The 19,122-nt window shown below is 38.1% G+C and overlaps 1 protein-coding gene across 6 annotated transcripts in view; it reads left to right on the top strand.

The window, feature by feature from the left end:
- The window catches only part of LOC131192168 (uncharacterized), a 29,370-nt gene that overhangs the window by 7,114 nt on the left and 3,134 nt on the right, over window positions 1–19,122 (top strand). For 3 of the 6 annotated variants that reach the window (XM_058171073.1, XM_058171063.1, XM_058171089.1), the window contains 9 exons: window positions 689–811; window positions 2,137–2,219; window positions 4,287–4,412; window positions 4,929–4,974; window positions 8,053–8,186; window positions 9,627–9,755; window positions 12,717–12,831; window positions 16,644–16,778; window positions 17,703–17,828. In XM_058171073.1, coding sequence (XP_058027056.1) covers window positions 689–811; window positions 2,137–2,219; window positions 4,287–4,412; window positions 4,929–4,974; window positions 8,053–8,186; window positions 9,627–9,755; window positions 12,717–12,831; window positions 16,644–16,778; window positions 17,703–17,828 — 1,017 coding nt within the window. Of the gene's footprint in view, window positions 1–688; window positions 812–2,136; window positions 2,220–4,286; window positions 4,413–4,928; window positions 4,975–8,052; window positions 8,187–9,626; window positions 9,756–12,716; window positions 12,832–16,643; window positions 16,779–17,702; window positions 17,829–19,122 lie in introns of those variants that run through there. The other 3 variants (XM_058171099.1, XM_058171081.1, XM_058171106.1) reach the window with 3 other exon arrangements.

Raw genomic sequence — 19,122 nt, 5'->3', positions numbered from 1 at the left:
AGATCTTCAAAGCAAGATCTACAGAGATCTTCAGAAAAAGGCAACAGGTGGCCATTATGATGAGGTAGCCATGGATCCCTCAAGATTCTCGGGAGCATTCTTTCTGCCTCCCAAATAGGGGCTGCAGTAAATGCCCAGCCATTGTGATTGCAACAGTTGGCATAGAATCTGTTCTACAGAATCACCCTATGCACAAAGAAATGTTACTGTGTCACATGGCTAGAGTCTTAAACATATCAAGAGAAAAGAAGATGGCAGCCTCAAAACATCTTCCAGCTTTCAAGGCTTGGTACTCAGACCTAAGTTAGCCCGACTTTTTATTTCATTTTCAGCTAACTGGTGTTTGAAAGAAGCTTTTAACCAGGCAGCCAAACTGTCTTCTCCTTGCTGCTTGCTTCTTCCGTTGCCATACTCCATTCCAGAGGCCTCTTCAACTGTTCACTTACAGCGTGGCACTTCAGGATACATATTTAATATGCTTTGCTTTATTAAAACTTTTGACCAGTTATTATCCCAAGGCAACTTGTAGCAATAGTTCTCACTGCAGGCTTATAACGATATTCATAGTACACATGGCTTGTGAGTTTGCCCAATGTTTAGTCTCCAGTCTTGAATGATTGCTTCCAAGTTATCTCCCAACACAGTTAAGCCTCCCTTAATTGCTCTTTTTCTCTGCTGCTTCCTTCAGAGGCTTGTCGGAATGCAATTGCAGCAGCTGGAGGAACTATACCATTACTTTCCCTTTCTAAATCTCATGATATTGGCGTTCAACAAAATGCCATTCAAGCTATTTTCCACCTCACACGATCAGGTAATGTGGCAGCTGTGATTTATTTCAACTATGCCAAATGCAAGAATAGCAAGAAAAAGAGAATTAGAGATAGGTTCCATTGAGGACTTTCTGGTAACATTTGTATTTCAATAATTTTTAGAGAACAGAGTTAAGTTAAACACTCATGCCTACTTAATTTAAGAAATACAGAAAATCTATGCAGCAAAGAGTGAATTTGTGAAGCTGGTTGCTGACTATTAAAGCTGTCTTCTGCCTGTGGGATTGGGGGGGAGATTTTTATGAACACTCTATTGTTTTGTGGACGTATTGAATTAATAACGTATTGCCACTTTTCATTTTAAATCATACAGCATTATATATAGTACAATAATTCCCAGCCACTTTTTAATAACTACATGAGTCCAAATTTCATGTAAATGCTACCTCCTCAGGACACATTTTTCTAGGACACGCAATCCAGATTTTGTTGTCATGTAGAATAAGATAGCCACATAATTCTTTTAATTCTATTTGCAGCTTTTACTAACAACGTAATTACTCAGCAATGTTATTGTTCATGCACAGATGATAGCAATGAAATAAATGGTTTTGTTGCAGTTATGTTTTTGGAAAAATGCTGTTGTGGCCCGCCAGCGGCCAGCAGAGCTAGCAGCAGATTCGGACAGTGAGGAGGTTGGGGAAGAACGTGGGCCAGTCCTGGAGTCTGGGGAAGGCTTGGACAGGGGCTCTGAGTCGGAGGCAGAGAGGGGGCCAGGGCCATCTGGGAGTTCTTTGCTGCCTCCAGAGTCTCTGGAGTCTGAAATTAGTGAGGCAGAAGAACAGCGGGAGCCTGTTTCCAGTGGGCATATGCACAGAGCTGCCAGAAGACAGGAACAATTAAGAAAACGGGGTCAACTTGGGAGTATGGCTTGGAGATGATTGGCCCCTCTCATAAGACATAAAAGAGAAGCAAACGGGACATGAGCTTTTGCAGGAAGCAGTTAGTTCATCTAGTCTGTAAAAGCTTTTGAAAAGTTCTGTTTGACTCTGTGCTAAGTTTTGCCTTGCCCTGTGTGTGGCAGTTAGTTCTCTGGCAGCATTCCAAGGGAGATAAGGTGGATGTTTGTAAACACTCCCCTGAAAGACTGTTTGAGAAGCTTTTCGGACTGTGAATGGCAATAATTCACAGCCGTATGAATTAAAAAGGTTTGCCAGGACTAAGATGGTGCTGTATACTTTCTGAGGAATCCTAGGTCAGAACAAATTTATTTTCTTTAGTTCTAAAGTATATACTTAGGTAGCAGTGGTAAGATCCAAGTAACTGATTACAGTTGCCATTTGAGTGTTAATCTGTTCCTTTACAGAATGGATCCAAAGGGTTTTGGTTCGTCAAAGTGCTCTCCCAATTCTCACCCATTTATTAGAGTCTCCTGACACAGAAGTTCAGGTAAAATGTGTATCCATCCATTCAGTGAAACTTTTGAAACTGAACAAACTAAACCGTAAACGCTAGTCTGATGGTTCTGGAAAGATAATGCATCGTTGAATTCAAAATTGCCCGGACAGAACCTGAATCCTCAACTGAGTTGAAAAGACACAACAAAAGACAAGACTGTCTAACACCTTGTAGGTGGTGACCGACATTTAAAATAAAGTTTTATGGATGAATAAGTCTTCCCTGGGAAAGATAAGAGCTATTTGATCTGAGAGCCAGTTGTTCATATTTTGAAAGAAATTACGAGAGATGCCATAGCAGCTTAAGCAAGTGTGATCTTGTTTCCTTTGTTGTATTTGTTCAGAGGTTTGAAAAAATGTACTTTGGAACAACTCTAGCACTACTTTTTGTTCCTTGACTTTTTGTCTGACATGCCGTATTTTTCGGACTATAAGACGTACCGGTGTATAAGATGCATCAAGATTTCAAAGAGGTAAGCAAGGGGGAAAAAGTTTTTGCCCTCCCTGGGCCCCAGGAGCACTCTGCAGGCCTCCCAAACCCACTGCGTGCCACGTTTCTGCGAAAAACGGGCCCATTTTTTGCCCATTTTTCACAAAAAGGGGGGGGCATTTTTGCCCTCCCCAGCCCACAGGAGCACTCTGCAGGCATTCCAAAGCCTCTGCGTGCTGCATTTTTGTGAAAAATGGGCCTGTTTTTCACAAAAACACTTCAGGAGACCAAAAATGGCTGTATTCAGTGTATAGGACGCACCAATATTGCCACCCTCTTTTGGGGGGGGGAGTGTTTCTTATACTCAAAAAAGTATGGTAATCACAGATGGCCATTGCTCTATTTAAATTTTACGTTTTGAATTTTATTTTCTTCCCATCAATATTGCGTTAAGGGAGAATTATATGCTGGGGAAAAAAATGATGTGCTCCTCCTCCACTTTCAAAAGATTTTCTGGCTGTTGTCAGAGTGGGGGGAGTGTTGTATGTTTTATGGGCAAAATAGATGCTTTAAATACCATATAGAAAAAGGACCCTGAACATTTTGCCCTCATCCACTGCAAACTACTGTGTGAGATAACATGGGAGTAGAAGGTATTTGCCCCACTTCCAAAAGTTGCTGCATTATTGTAAAAAAAAAAATGCCTCAGGAAGGTCCCCCAAACTTTCTTTGTACAATCTTCCTTTTTGTACACAATCAAGGGAAAAAATGGATTTACTGTATTGGGATTAAGATTAACATTAATAGGAATCCATTTGGGAGAATATCAAGGATCTTCAGGTGGAAAGTAGAAGTAATTGAGGCAGACAATAAGCGTCACAGAATAGATATATGAATTTCAGCTGATCAGCTAATCTTCACACTTAAGCCCCAATTTATGTAAGATCAGCTCTATCTGAATGGATTGTAGTCACTTCTCCTTTTCCAGAAAGATGTTAGAGTGCCCAACCAAAAACAGGAAGGAAGCTTTCATTTGGAATTGCCCCCAGCTGATATTGCTGAAGCTTTGGGAGCTATTTTTTTTTCCTTCACTGTCCTTTTCTGTCCTTTTTCCTGTTTTCTGCAAAGAGGCAAAAGACTATATTTCTCCACATGGCATGCATTACATAAGAATCTATTGAAAACTGATTTTAAGTATTAGATTAGCATAACATATGATCTTTTCTCTCAAACCTAAGCTCTGGTATTAGAATCCTCACATCAACTGCAGTCATTTATTTGCTCAAGAACTGAGCAATTCCATTTGAATTCACCACTTAACAGAGTTCTGACTTGACATCCCAGAGCTCTGGACAGGATCCTGAGCTCTTAACTTCAACCATTTATGGTCCTTGATAGGTGCGTGATGGGTTCTTAATACAGTTTTAGAACTTTAAGGCACAAGTGTCTCCATCTCAAATGCCTTATATATTTTTCATTGCTTTTGTGATGAATCAAAGGTTCTTACTAAGTTACTACACGTTATTCAGAGGTAGACCAGACAACCTGATCTTTATTTTTCCCACCCATTGTAGACCAACTCTTGTCTCTTTACTGCATCTGTACCAATTTCGTCTTCTGTCCTTACAGTACTACAGTTGTGCTGCTCTCAGTAATGTGGCTACAAATTCACAGCACCACAAAGCTATGCTTCACGTTGGTGACAGGTTTCTTCTGCAGACTCTGCTTTCTCTCTTGTCTTCAGGTGTGGATAAGGTAAAGCTTGGGATTGTTGGATAACGATGATGCTGTATCCATTTGTATATGGATAAAAATGTCAGCAGTAACTTTTTTGGTCTGGGGAATATACTTTGTCTTTGCAGCCTTCCTGGGAGGGTATAAGACATGGACAGTGATTTTATGACTGACGTTGGTAGAACAAATGATTTGGTCTTTTGGGAGGTGTTGGGAAGATTTGTGGGGGAGATTTCAGGATTTTTAAGGACTGTAACGAGCTACAGTATTTATTTAATCAATCCACAAAAGCTGCTACTCACACACATGTAAAACACTGATGGTATAATTTTAAAGTATCAGAGCTGGGTTATGTTGTGGCAGAGAATCTTTTTTTACTCTTATATTTCTCATATTTGAAGCATATTCCATCCAAATAGCCTGGTGATCAAGAAAGTGTTCAAATAAAATTAACATGAACCTCTCAGCCACTTAGATTGTTTCTGCAGACAAGAGTGCTTTTTCTCACCTCCTGATTTGCTTGTTTCCTTCAACTAGATTTCAAACCAGGCTTGCATTTGTCTCAGGAATTTAGCCACAAATGGTAAGTAGAGACCTAATATGGGAGTAAAATAAAAATTGCCAGCAGGCAACCAACACACCAGTACCCCAGTCATACAGAACAGAAAATGTCCCCCCCCCCATGTTATTTTGTTCTGTGCCTAGCCTTTGGAAAGAATGTTCTCAGCTTGTTCCTTACCCTGTGAAATAGGAAGAATGTTATATTTGGGTTTCAGGCACACCTATTGTGTTGAAGCTTTTTCTGGTTTAATAAAACTTGCAGTAATGAAGTCCCAGACCAGTCAGGCAGGTTTAGAGAAGAGCAGCCCACTTATTCTAAGTCCAGCTATAAGAACTTCTACATGATCTAGGGTGGTTTTCCTCAGAAGTCCTCTATTCATAAAAAACAAGAACCAATATATTATTTAATATTTAAATGTATAATATTACAATGTTATAACAAAATGGTAAGATTGGCTTGGTACATGACATGCATTTCTAGCACTGATGAATTGGAAAAATACTTTATCAGACTTGAGTTTCATACTAATAATTAGAAGAAGCTGACAAGAAACATTTGGTGATAAACTGTCCCTGACCTTGCAACCACTCTATGTTATTATGTTCTTATAATGCAATTATTCCTCTCTGTATGTTTAAATCCAAATTGCTCTAGCTAGAGTATTCAAGGTCATTAATACAGATTACAGCTGTCAAGTCACACTCTTTTATCATCCTAAACTCCCCCAATTATATGCAGTTTAAACTAAACAAAAATGAGTTTCAATGCTCCTTTTTCAAACAATAGGCCCAGTTAGTCACATACACTATTAGTTAATTCTTCAGAAAAAGAAAAAAAAAGAGTGGCCTATCTGATCCTTTGGGTGAGGAAAAAAGCAGTGACCCCATCAAAAATAACATGTCAATAACATTGACAGAAATTTGAGAAAAAATGGTTTTTTTCTGTAACAACAGCTCTGCAAATCTTTTAGAAGAGATGCTTTGTAATGCATAAAAATGTGAACAAAGCATCCCTTCTCCAATCAGCACAGCATACACATGGGAAAAAGCAAAATAGATTTCTTTGTTTAGTGCCCTCAAGTCAGTCTTGACTCCTGGCAACTGCCTGGACAAATCCCTGCAGTTTTCTTGGCAAGGTTTCAGAGGTGGTTTGCCACTGTCGTCTTCCAGGAACTGAGAGAAAGGAACTAGCCCAAGGTCACATAGCTGGCTTTGTGCCTCACATGGAACTAGAAGTCGTGGTCTCCTGGTTTATAAGCTGGTGCCTTAACTGCCACATCGAACTGGGTCCGCTTAGTAGGTTTATCGGATGATAACTCCACTACCTCCCTAGATTCAGTGGAGCTTGCATTTGATTTCTGATGGATGAAATACTTGAGAAAGGACCTTGTCTTTATTTACTTTGGTCTTAATAAAGAAGCACTACTGTCAGATTTTCTCTTAGATTTTCTTGGATTCTTGCCACCTGGCTAGCAATATCCTTTCCTTCAACTTTCTATTAATCTTTCTATTTTTCAGAGGTGTTTTTTTTTTCTTTCTACATTGGATAGCATAATGGATTTACAGGGTACCGAATTATATTTTAAGAGAAAATGGCATTATATTGCAAACAAGGGGAAACATTACTCTTTCACAAAGATTTTAATTTGTGGGAGAAATGCACACAAACCCACAGATGAGTTTTGCAGAAGAACTGAGCCATTTGCTTCATCGGTGAAGCAGTGATCTCTAACTGGATTCTATAACCGCCACATTTATTAGTATAATCCACTCTGTTAAAGTCTGTACATGAATTCAAGTCGAAATGCCCATCTTGATACAAATTCAATCTTATTTAAGGCCTAAAGTGTTAGTTTTGTGCTTGTACCTCAAATAATTTTCTGCAAAACTTCAAGCCCTTCACTCTCCCGGTTCTTATTTAGATTTGACGTATGTAGTGAACTTAGGGCAGAGGTAAAGAACCTATTTCAGTGCTGGATTGAATTGGTGGTTAGCAAACACATGAGGTAGGGTCACATGCCAGTGTAACTGAGGTCACACTACTGAAAGCACTGAGCGCCCATCATACTCTCCCCCACTCCCCACTTTGATGCTCGCTAATATTTTTCCTCAACATTATTAACCAGATCCAGATATTCCCTTTCTGATTACTGTAGCTGAAAGAAGAATATAGTCCTTTAGGACTTCGTTTAATGACCTTTTGAAGATATGACAGCACTGAACAAAGTGACATGACCATTTTTCACACTTATGATTGTTGCAGCATCCCCATGGTCACATGATCAACATTCAAATGTTTGGCAACTGACTCATATTTATGACAGTTGCAGTGTCCTGGGGTCATGTGATCACCTTTTGCGGGTTCCTGACCAGCAAAGTCAAGGAGGAAGCGAGATTCACTGAACATCTGTGTTACCAACTTAACTGCAGTGATTCACTTACCAACTGTGGCAAGATAGGTCATAAAATGGGCAAAACTCACTTAACAAATGTTTCATTTAGCAACAGAAATTTTGGGCTCAATTATATTCATAAGTCAAGGATTACCTGTATGCAAGCATAAGCATTAGACATTTTACAGTAAATGTGTACCTTTAAGCTTTCAATATTTATGGAATGGCCTTTAATTTACAAAAGGCATACGCCTTGGTTGTAAATGTGGCTATTCTGACTATTATATCCCTCTGATGATGTTATTCAGTCTGGATAATGATTTGTCATCTGTCTCCTTGGCTTTGAATGAGCTTTTGTGTTCCAGTCCATGCCAGAAGGGGGCATGACTGCTTTAAGCTTTCTTCTGATGATAACTTTAATACTACCTGGACTTTTAGTGAGACTTTTAGGGCTAACATGGTTTAATTATTTTGATCAGAGACTAGCTTTTTTATATCAAGTTTGGTTTGTCTTTCTGTTGATTTTTCATGAAACAGAGCTCAGGATCTAACCACTGTATTGATATTACGTAGAATTCTCTGTTTCTAGGAGACAGATGAACTAATGACTCTTTTAAACTTGGTGATGTGCTTTATTCTCAAGTTCTTTTTGCAGAACAATTTTTGCTGATCGACAGACAGCCTTAAGTAGTGTTCTTCTGTTGCAGAGTTTGTTCTGACCAGTCTTGTTGCTATGCATATCCAGTCCCGTCTTCTTCCTCTCTTGAAATTTAGCAATAAAGAGATTCAGCAGAATTCAGTAATTCTCCTCCAGATATTATCCCAACACTCAGGCAACCAGGTACGTTTTTTCTTAATACCATTAGCCTTTGGATTGCTTATGAGATTAAAAGCATTTTGTGATAGGAGAAATGTTCAAACAGGCATGCTTTGTATATCTATATGACAGGAAGTATTCATTTGTTATTCAGAGGTATAGTTCTTTTGATATTTTAATTCATAGAATTTTATTGGGGATATGGGAGAGTGTCCCATTAACAGGGTTTTTATTCATAACTCTTCTATAGTTTTCTACTATAGTTCCATCTCTCTAACTGAGATGGAACCCATTTCTTCTATTTCCCTTATTACTCAGATATTCAGCAAGGTTTACTTGTTTCTGCACTATATTTTATCTTTAGATTGGCAGGGTACCTTCTTAAACTTCAGTTGGCTATCAATTTCCTTGCAAATAAATAATATTTATTATTAAGAATGTACCTATGTTGGTAGGTTAATAGCTGTCTCTTCCCTGCCGCTTATTTAGATCCTTTGTCTCTCCCAGTTTCCACCTGAGATTTTTTTTCAAATTGTCAAGTAAATTAATGGAAGAATTCCTTTTTGTTGGATTCGTGATCAGTTTTAGTTATGACTACCGTACAGGCAGCCTGTACAACTGTACAACAGTTCATTTAGTGACCGTTCAGAGTTACAACGGCACTGAAATAAATGTCTTACGGCCAACGACCATTGCAATATCCCCATGGTCACGTGATCAACATTCAGACACGTGGCGACTGCCTCAAATTTATTACGATTGCAGTGTCACGGAATCATCATGGCGACCTTCTGACAAGCAAAGTCAACGGGGCCAGCCAGATTCATGTTAAGAATCGTGTTATTAACTTAACGACTGCAGTGAATCACTTACAACCATGGCAGGAAAAATAGTAAAATGGGGCAAAAGTCATTTAAGAAATGTCTCACATAATAGAAATGTTGGGCTCAATTGTGGTCGTAAATTGAGGACTACCAGAAGTGGAAAAAGCTATCCATGATTGGATAAAACTTTAAATCTGGGCTCTCCAATCTTGGTCCCTTTAAGACTTGTGAACTTCAACTCCCAGAGTTGACTCTGGGAATTGAAGTCCACAAGTCTTAAAGGGACCAGGTTAGAGAGACCTGCTTTAAATGATTGGTACTCAGTGGAAGTATTTCTATTGCTGTTTATTGAATTAACCAACTGTAAGGATAGCACCACTCACTGGCTTTTTTAATTGCTTAACAATTTAATAATGGCACAGGTTTTTTTCCCCCCCAACTGGGTATTATTACACACAGATGCTCTGGCCCTCTCCCTCCCTGTATGTGATGATATTGGGCAACCTTGGCTCTTTGGTGCAACATTACTTGGCACCTGCAGCTGTATTATACTAATTTTGTACATTTGGGTTTATCCCGTGCAGATTGTAATTGAAAAAGTGCTCTTACTGTATTATAAGCGCTGCTCTAATCTTTGCAGGATGCCCTGATGTCTGAAGAGATGCTGCAAATTTTGGGGGAACTGTTGCTTACCTGGAGAACAGACACAGTAATTGTTGGCCATATGGCTTGCCTCATCAAAAATCTCAGCCGTTCTAAAAACATACAGGCAAGTCTCAAGTAGTTTTGCATATTGATCCAAATATTCAATTCACAATTCAGCCACCTGTATGAAAATATTATGTGTTTGCTGAATTCTCAGCAGATATTTCTGATAGCATACATGGAATTGATATGTTTTTATGCATTCACACTGTTTTTTTTTAAATTGAACATTTTCAAGTTGTTATTTTTAAGACTCAGTTCTTTTAGAATTTATAACTAAAGGACACTCCTGTTCCACTCTAAGGAAATACTACGACCATTTTATACACTGTTCTCAACCCTACACATATGAATACACATTCACGTACCCTCTCTCTCTCTCTCTCTCTCTCTCTCACACACACACACACACACACACACAGACAGAAACAGAATAACAAATAACAACCTTTTTGTTCAAGCATATTATTAACTCAGGTTTGTTTTCTAGATAGTACAGACAGCAAGCAGGAAGCTAGGAATTTATTTTACCTTCAAAAACTTCATTTATTGCTCAATAAAGCAGTAGCACTACAGGTAGTCCTCGACGTACCACCACAGTTGAGCCCAAAATTTATGTTGCTAAGTGAACAATTTGTTAAGTGCGTTTTGCCCCATTTTATGACTTTTCTTGCCATCTTTGTTAAGTGAATCCTTGCAGTTGTTAAGTTAGCAACAAAGTTGTTAAGTGAATCTGGCTTCCCTATTAATTTTGCTTGTCAGAAGGTTACCAAAGGGGATCACATGACCCCGGGACACTGCAACCATCGTAAATATGAGTCAGTTGTCAAGCATCGAAATGTAAATCATATGACCATGGAGATGCTGCATCTGTCATAAGTGTTAAAAATGGTCATGTCATTGTTTTCAGTGCTGGTGTAACTTCGAATGGTCACTAAATGAACTGTTGTAAGTCAAGGACTACCTGTAGAACTTCAGTTTCACTATCATGAAGCCCTCGCTATCATAAAGTCCTAAAGCTATTTCTTACAGATATTTCTTAAACCAGACTTATTCCTATTAACTTATTTATTACTATTCAGATTGCCTTTCTCCTTTGTATTCTATTTTGGAATACTAGCACTTTACATTATTGCTTCTTTATTCATTGTCTTTGTTGCATGATTCTTTCCCTTTTCTACTGGGCTGCTCATAATTACTACTGCTTGCCATCTTGTCCTCCTCAGTGCTTCAGCTGCCCTTCTTCATTGTTCCGTGTGGTTTTCTCTCCCGTGAACTCCTTCCTTCCTTCCTTCCTTCCTTCCTTCCTTCCTTCCTTCCTTCCTTCCTTCCTCCCTCCCTCCCTCCCTCCCTCCCTCCCTCCCTCCCTCCCTTCCGCCTGCAGTTTTCAGGCTAGCTCACATGCTATCTCTAACAGTAGTTGGAAATGTTTCTAGAATAATTGTGAATATACCTGAGAGGAAAGAACTTGACACACACAGAGCCACATTTTCCTATAGACCTGCGTAGTAAGAAAGAGTTTGCATCTTCCAGATGCAATGTGGAATTTGCTTCCACCATGTTGATAGTCATATAATTTATGAGTGCAGTCTACAGTGTTTACAAAAGAAGTACATGAAGAGGGGAGAGAAGCAGCCGTCATAAACACACAAGCCCAGATTTCATATCTGAGAAAGTGTCTGGAGTCATTACACAATGCCTAAAAGATTATTGGTTCAATGCTCTGTAACTATCTCTGGACATTGCTTTCCAAAGGCATTGTATTGATAAAAGGTTTACCTCTAGTTTCCATATCTGGTCCTCTAACATCCCTTTAATAGAATTGATTTATGCAGGAAATATAGTTGTGTCCCCCCACCATATATTGGCCCTAGTACCCTTAAGAACATTATGCCATCACTTTGAAATGCACCTAGAAAGATACTAGAAATCAATTTAGAATTCAGATTAAAAGGACAATGTGCTTATTTCTTTTTCTTGCTGCTGTAGTTTGAATGAACTAATTACAGTATAAGATGAACTGTATTACGGTCACCCCGTATTGATCTCAAATTTGACTGCTATCACTGTGGAATGGATTTCTGTAATGAACATTATAGCACTGGAAAATCTATAGCAATGGATTTTGCAGATGCTAGATTTCCTGAGGAGCACATTGTGTAGAGAATTGTTAAAGCTAAACTGGCCTGAGCAATTCTGGGAAACTTTGAAAATTCTTATGATGCTTTTAAAATTAGTTTTACAGTGAAAAATGACAGAGTATCAGAATACTAAATAATTTTTGCAATGTAATAGTTCTTATTTAAACAACTTATATAGGAGGAAAGAGAGTTTACATTAGCAAACAGTGCACCTACCTGCATGTTTTCTTCTCATGTTAATCTCTCTACCTACTTTTATAAAATGTTGCAGGTTTCCTCAAGTCTGCTTTCTGGAGTTCATGAGTACCAAATGCAAGATAGGCCTAAAAGTATTGGCGATCTCTTCTCGTATTTGGACCTAATAAAAGAATCTGGAGGCAACTTATGCCATAAATGTTTTAAGAAAGCAAGCAATGCAACCGCAATTGGTTATTATAGACATAAGGATCTCTTGTATGATATTATCTATCCCCCATCCTGCATCCTTCTACCCGAGTCTAAAATTAAATCCAATGTTGATTGAGACAGAGGCAGATTTTAGTTTGATTTGGTTTTTGAATGAATCTGATACAGTGGTGGGTTGTCGCTGGTTCGGATCGGTTTGCAAGAACTGGTAGTAAAACCGTCGGGAGGCTCCGCCCACCGACCCTGACATTATGAGGAAGCTTCTGTGCATGCGCAGAAGCATGTGCACGTGTATGAACGAAGCAAGCACATGCGCGCAGCCCCATTGCGAACCAGTAGTAAAGGTAAGTACAACCCACCCCTGATCTGATATATGCCATAAAGCTGCCATGTTTATTTTTTTAATTCATGATGCTAATTTTTATAGCTTGAAAGAGGTTTGCCAGACTGAAACAGTACCTTCTCTGTATGATTTACAGAAAATCTTAAAAGGCCCATGCATCAAAGGCCTTCTTCAAGCTATCCACAGTGTCTACTTACTAGAAGATTCCCTTTCCTATGTGATATCTTGTCTTGCTGAACTGGTGAAGCATGGTAAGGGGCTTTAATTCTGTTGCATTGATGCGTAAGCCTTTTTCTGGCATTGAACATTGGTATTGATGTGAGTTTTGATCTCCTGCATAATACAGATGACGATGGTTTTATTGGAAACCTGTGAGAAGCCAAATACTTGGGATAGGAATATAAATAAGATAAGATGTAAGATAAGACAACCTTTATTGAATTAAATGAAATTATTATTATTAATTATTGATTAGCCTATCGGCCATACCAACGTACAAGATTCAAACACGTATTACCAATAAAATCCTATACAATTTAAAATAAGAGTAGCGTAAAATACAATAGCTATAGGATAAAATACAATAATTTAATACATAAATATGTAAAATAGAATAAAATGACATAAAATTATATTTCTGTATCACCCCTGCAATCTACCCCAATCAGGCCCACATATGCCAATCACAGTTGGACCATTTTAGTCAAAAATTGTGCTGTATTAAATGTCATTTTCAAATTCTGGCCACAGATGAGGTATGTTGTTTTAATATGGGCCTTCCACTGGGCCAGACGTTTAATATGTGGATCAAGGTACTTATTTCTCGCCCCCTTATGCAAACAGAAATTGAATAATATGAGTCAGATCTTCTACCTCTTCAGTGCCACAATTGCATATATGTTCATTATATGGGATAGAATGGAATCTCCCAGATCTAACCATTGTATTAAGCTGTTCAAATCTTGCTCAGGTAAGCCTCTTCCTGAGATATTTTGGCAGTTGTGATTTTAAATAGTTGTCCATTTGGAAGGTGCGTTTTTATGTGCTCAGCCATTTCAGGCTACCAGCCTTACTAAGTATGACTCTATGTCATTTTGAGTTTCTGTATCCATGATTCTTTGGGCAACTTTTTTTTTTGTCCTCCTGTTACACAGGGGGCAGGGAGGCCACAGCTCTTTATATAATTCGTCAATTTAATAATCCAGAAGGTTTGTGATTGCAATTTTATCTGTTCCAGTAGACATAGCTTAGGGAGTCTATCTGTACCCATTTCATTAGTTTTAAGCTCTAATTTTTTTAAAAAATTAAATGGGGTAGAAATATAAATAAGATAAGATGTAAGATAAGACCACCTTTATTGAATTAAATTAAATTAAATAGAATCATATTTAAATTTAATTTAAATAGGAGAACTAGCTTAGTATAGTGATTAAGGCACCAGGCTAAAAACTGGCAGACTGTGAGATCTACTCCCCACCTCAGGCACAAAGCCAACTGGGTGACCTTGACCCAGTCACTCTCTCTCAGCCCCAGGAAGGAGGCAACAGCTAGCTACTTCTGAAATCTTGCCAAGAGATCTGTGGGGATTATTCCAGGCAGTTGCCAGGAATCAGCAATAACTTGAAGGAATTAATAAATAAAGCAAACATACCGGTAATTTAAATAAATTTTCATCTCTATATACAGAAGACATCAATTCTAATCTCAACAAACTCTGATTTCAATCACTAATAAAATATTTAGATTACGAAATATTTCTAAAATGCTTCCTGGTTTTAAAAGGAAAAGCATAATATTTTTTCTTGGATACTCTTTTTTTACCCCTTTAAATATCTTTTCTCAGTGATTGATCTCACAAAAAATCCTTCTTTTTTAAACTCAAACTTATAAAATATACATATATTTAGTGTAAGTGGGCAACACTTTGAAGAGAATGTAGATGTAAGATAAGATGTAAGATAAGACCACCTTTATTGAATTAAATTAAATTAAATAGAATCATATTTAAATTTAATTTAAATAGGAGAACTAGCTTAGTATAGTGATTAAGGCACCAGGCTAAAAACTGGCAGACTGTGAGATCTACTCCCCACCTCAGGCACAAAGCCAACTGGGTGACCTTGACCCAGTCACTCTCTCTCAGCCCCAGGAAGGAGGCAACAGCTAGCTACTTCTGAAATCTTGCCAAGAGATCTGTGGGGATTATTCCAGGCAGTTGCCAGGAATCAGCAATAACTTGAAGGAATTAATAAATAAAGCAAACATACCGGTAATTTAAATAAATTTTCATCTCTATATACAGAAGACATCAATTCTAATCTCAACAAACTCTGATTTCAATCACTAATAAAATATTTAGATTACGAAATATTTCTAAAATGCTTCCTGGTTTTAAAAGGAAAAGCATAATATTTTTTCTTGGATACTCTTTTTTTACCCCTTTAAATATCTTTTCTCAGTGATTGATCTCACAAAAAATCCTTCTTTTTTAAACTCAAACTTATAAAATATACATATATTTAGTGTAAGTGGGCAACACTTTGAAGAGAATGTATAAAGGATAGGTAGTCGTTGACTTACAAGAGTTCATTTAGTGACCAAAGTTACAAAAGCACTGAAAAAAGTGACTTATGACCGTTTTTCACAGTTATGACCTTTACAGCATGAGCATCCCCATGATCATGTGATCAAAAGTCAGATGCTTGGCAACTGGTTGATATTTATGACCATTGCTGTGTCCCAAGGTCATGTAATCCCCTTTTGTGACCTTCTGACAACCAAAGTCAATGGAGAAGCCAGATTCACTGAACAACTGGGTTACTAATTTAACAACTGCAAGGATTCACTTAACAACTGAGGCAAGAAAAGTCATAAAATGGAGCAAAACTCACAACAAATGTGTGACTTAATAGAAATTTTGGGCTGAATTGTGGTTGTGAGTCAAGGACTACCTGTTCTGGAGAAATCATAAAACACCTTGGGACTGGAATTCCCACCACTAAGCAATGCAGCCCTTCAAGTATGATATGGTATAGTATGACCATACCACTTAGCAATGGCAATTCTGGCACTTCCCATTGCTGTCATGCAAAGATCACCAGTTATGAAGTAATCCTATGTGGCTCACAAGAAGGTGTAATTGCAGAGCGGCTTGCAACTTGCTGACTTCCCTATTGACTTTGCTCTTGAAAAACTGCTGGGAAAGGTTGAAAAGGATGTTCATGTGACCATCATAAGTACAAGCCAAGTGTCCAGATTGTGATCAAATGACCACAAAGGTGTGGGGGATGGCTGAAACTTTGGAGACCAGTCACAAATACCACTTGTTTAGCGCTGCTGTAATATCAAAAAGTCATGGATGAGTGGTCATTATACAAGGACTATCTGTAAGATCCGACCATTGGTCAAACCAGTATTATCTAAAGTCAAGTTAGCATCCTTGGACATGAACTATTCCACCATGGGCAAATTTCATCAAGTAATTCCTCTGCCAATTCATAAGAAATATTCTACCAAATTTTGAATTAGTCAGATGCCACCTTGACTACTGGGGTTAGTTCCACATTTTGAGAGAGAGACTACAGAAATTGGAACTGGAACGGGCAATAAAGTAGGTCTTATGAGGCAACTGGGTGTCGTCCCTTTTGTGAAGAGATGCCTGAGAGAAGTGTGATAGCCCTTCTCAAGTACATGAATGGATGCTGCAGAGGAGTTCAAGACCTGTTCTTTGTCAATCCAGAGTGTGAGACATGCAATAATGTTCTTAAGTTCCTGTTTCTAAGTACAGTTTCCGAAAAGCTCTTGATAAGACCAATTGAACAACGATACCAGTTACTGAGGGAGATGGAGAGTACCCTTTGTTGAATGTGTATAAGTAAAGGCTATGTTTCCTTCTCTTCAGGATGTTTGAATTTCTCCACTGATTGTGATTTGGGAGGCCTACCAAGTATTTGACCCTGTGGTTCAATATATTTATTTCAGAAGTTCTACAGTCTCTCGTGTTCTGTTGGGGTCTGTTCATTTGTCTCTTAATTTCTTATTAAATCTTTCCTTCTACTACTAGAAGGAGCCACGGCGCATATTGTAGCATTGATGGATGAACCACTGATAAATCATTTGGTGAAATTAGCTAACCAGGTGGAACAAACTGAGCTTTCCTTCCAAGCTGCCTTTATGATCAAGCACTTGGTAAGGCATGGTATGTATCAACAGGGAGTCTGATATTTATATTTTCAGCCTAATGAAAATATAAATTCAAATTCAAGTGATGAAAGGTGTTCGGTTAAAAAAAAAAAAAGAGGACAACAGCTTGAGCCTTGAACTGCAAATCCTTTTATTTATATTATTCTCAGAGCATAATGGGATTCTTAAGACTTATTAAATGAATGAATTACAGCTAGATGATCATCTATTTTCCTATGGTATACTAATAATGTAAATCTAATTGACATCAGGCAGGTATTTTGTGCCTGACCACACTTGGCATCCTTGCCTGGAGCCCTTATTCTTCTAATTTAAATATGAAAATTTGTTTGAGAGAGTGAAGCAAAGGGTTCCAATACAGCAATTAAACATTTTGCGCCATCATAATAGAATCTTCCATAAGGAAACAAATCCTGTTAAATATGCTATCACTGCTCAAATATTAATAGATTTACTGTTGCAAGTTGAAGTGATATTTAATTTGAAAAATCATTGTGGCATGAAGCTTCTGTAACCCCCCCTCTTAAAATAATGCATTTATTTTATACAAGCACTAATTGTGTCTAGAAGACAGTTACTACACAATTATGCAGTATTATCATTTTAATGCTTTAATTTCAAAAGTAGATGAAGCTCTTTAGGAGATTTAGCACTTGTATTTTTATTTCACAAAATAAAACGTAAAATGAATTAGGGCTGAAGCTCAGAGCTCTGCTTGCTGTAATGCACAGCTTTATAGTAAACTACATTTATAAATTTCAATATTAAAATATGCTTAGCTTAACAAATTAGTAACCAGAAAAGCAAGCAGTAGCAGCCATCATAAGCAGAAGGACGTTGTTGTTTTGATTTAATAGTGCAGTGTAACTAATGGATTCTGTTCTGTATTTTTTTTCTGTTCTCCATATTCATTGCATAGAGGAGATAGTGTCTCTGTTAAAAACACACATGAACCAGGTTCAGCAATATCTGATGAAGTATCTTATTCACCGGGAGATTCGTTTTCAGCATCTGGGCATAACCACTCTCTGTGCATTACAGAAAGGTATGGACTGCTATGATTTTAAAAAACCCTATAAATCTTTCAAATAAAAGAAATGAAATAATGGTACAAATTAAATCCCAGGAGTTTTATGCGGTGTTTAGCATACAGTAATAACTAGGCATACTAGATTTTACTAGGATTTGAGTCCTTACTGCTTCTAGTAATGTACAGTAAACAAACTCCAGCTTTATAAAGTTCTGATCAAAAGTTAATCTCTTTTCACTGATATTTTCATCAGACTTGTCTAGGAGTTCATTCTCATTGTCAAATATTTTAGACTTCTAAAAATTATTTTTAGAAAAGGAGCATCAATGATCTCACAATTCTAGCTTACTGAATTGTCCCAACTATTTTTTACTGGCAGCAGTAAAGAACTCAAGATGTATCTTTATAGCAGCGGTTCTCAACATGTAGGTCGGGACCCCGTTGGGGGTCGAATGACGATTTGCCAGGGGTCGCCTAAGACCATCGGAAATATGGGAAGTATACTTGCGAGTCGAAGAATCGCGCTCCAATGGTTGACTCCACAAGCCAGCTGCAGGCTCTTCAAATCGCTAGCCGAATTCGGTTTCAGGCGCAATGAATTAAAAAAAAGAGAAATCTTTGCTCTGATGTCTCCCTCTCAAGCCAGCTGCAATCACTCCCAATCGCTTGCCTAATCTGGCTTCAGGCGCGATAAACCTAATGGGGAGGAGTCTCCGCTTTAATGCCTCTGTCCTTAAGGCAATCGCAAGCAGTTCAGATCGCTAGCCAATACGGCTTCAGGCGCGATAAATTCAAAACAAAAATAATTTTATGGTTGGGGTCGCCACATCGTGGGGAATTGTATTAAAGGGGTCGCAGCACGATAAAGGTTGAGAACCATTGCCTTATAGGATATTGGTTGGGAAAGACTCAAGAGAATGAAACCAACCCAAATAGAATCATCAAAAGTGCAGTGTATAAGAGGTCCAGCTAGAAGGTAAACTTCAGAGAGTTATTTTTGACACAAGGTCCAAAGAGAAGCTTGGATCATTATAAGAGGAGTAGAACCCTTATGGCTGAACAGCTGAAAGTAGAAGGCTGACTGATGGACATGAGACACATAATGCCTGAAAGTTTGTCATATTTTTGACTGAGGAAGGTGGAAACAGGTTCTCTTGAGACTTGTTGAACAGATACCATATTTTTCGGAGGATAAGATGCACCTTAGTTTTTGGGGAGGAAAATAAGATAACAGCTGATTGCAGGTGGATTGCAGAATACCCCCAATCAGCTGTTCCCAGAGGTGAATTTTAGCAACAGGTTCCTTGGT

The sequence above is a fragment of the Ahaetulla prasina genome, chromosome 1, assembly GCF_028640845.1.
Source record: "Ahaetulla prasina isolate Xishuangbanna chromosome 1, ASM2864084v1, whole genome shotgun sequence".
In the NCBI taxonomy this organism is placed as follows: domain Eukaryota; kingdom Metazoa; phylum Chordata; class Lepidosauria; order Squamata; family Colubridae; genus Ahaetulla; species Ahaetulla prasina.
This window is presented reverse-complemented; position numbering and strand designations above follow the sequence as displayed.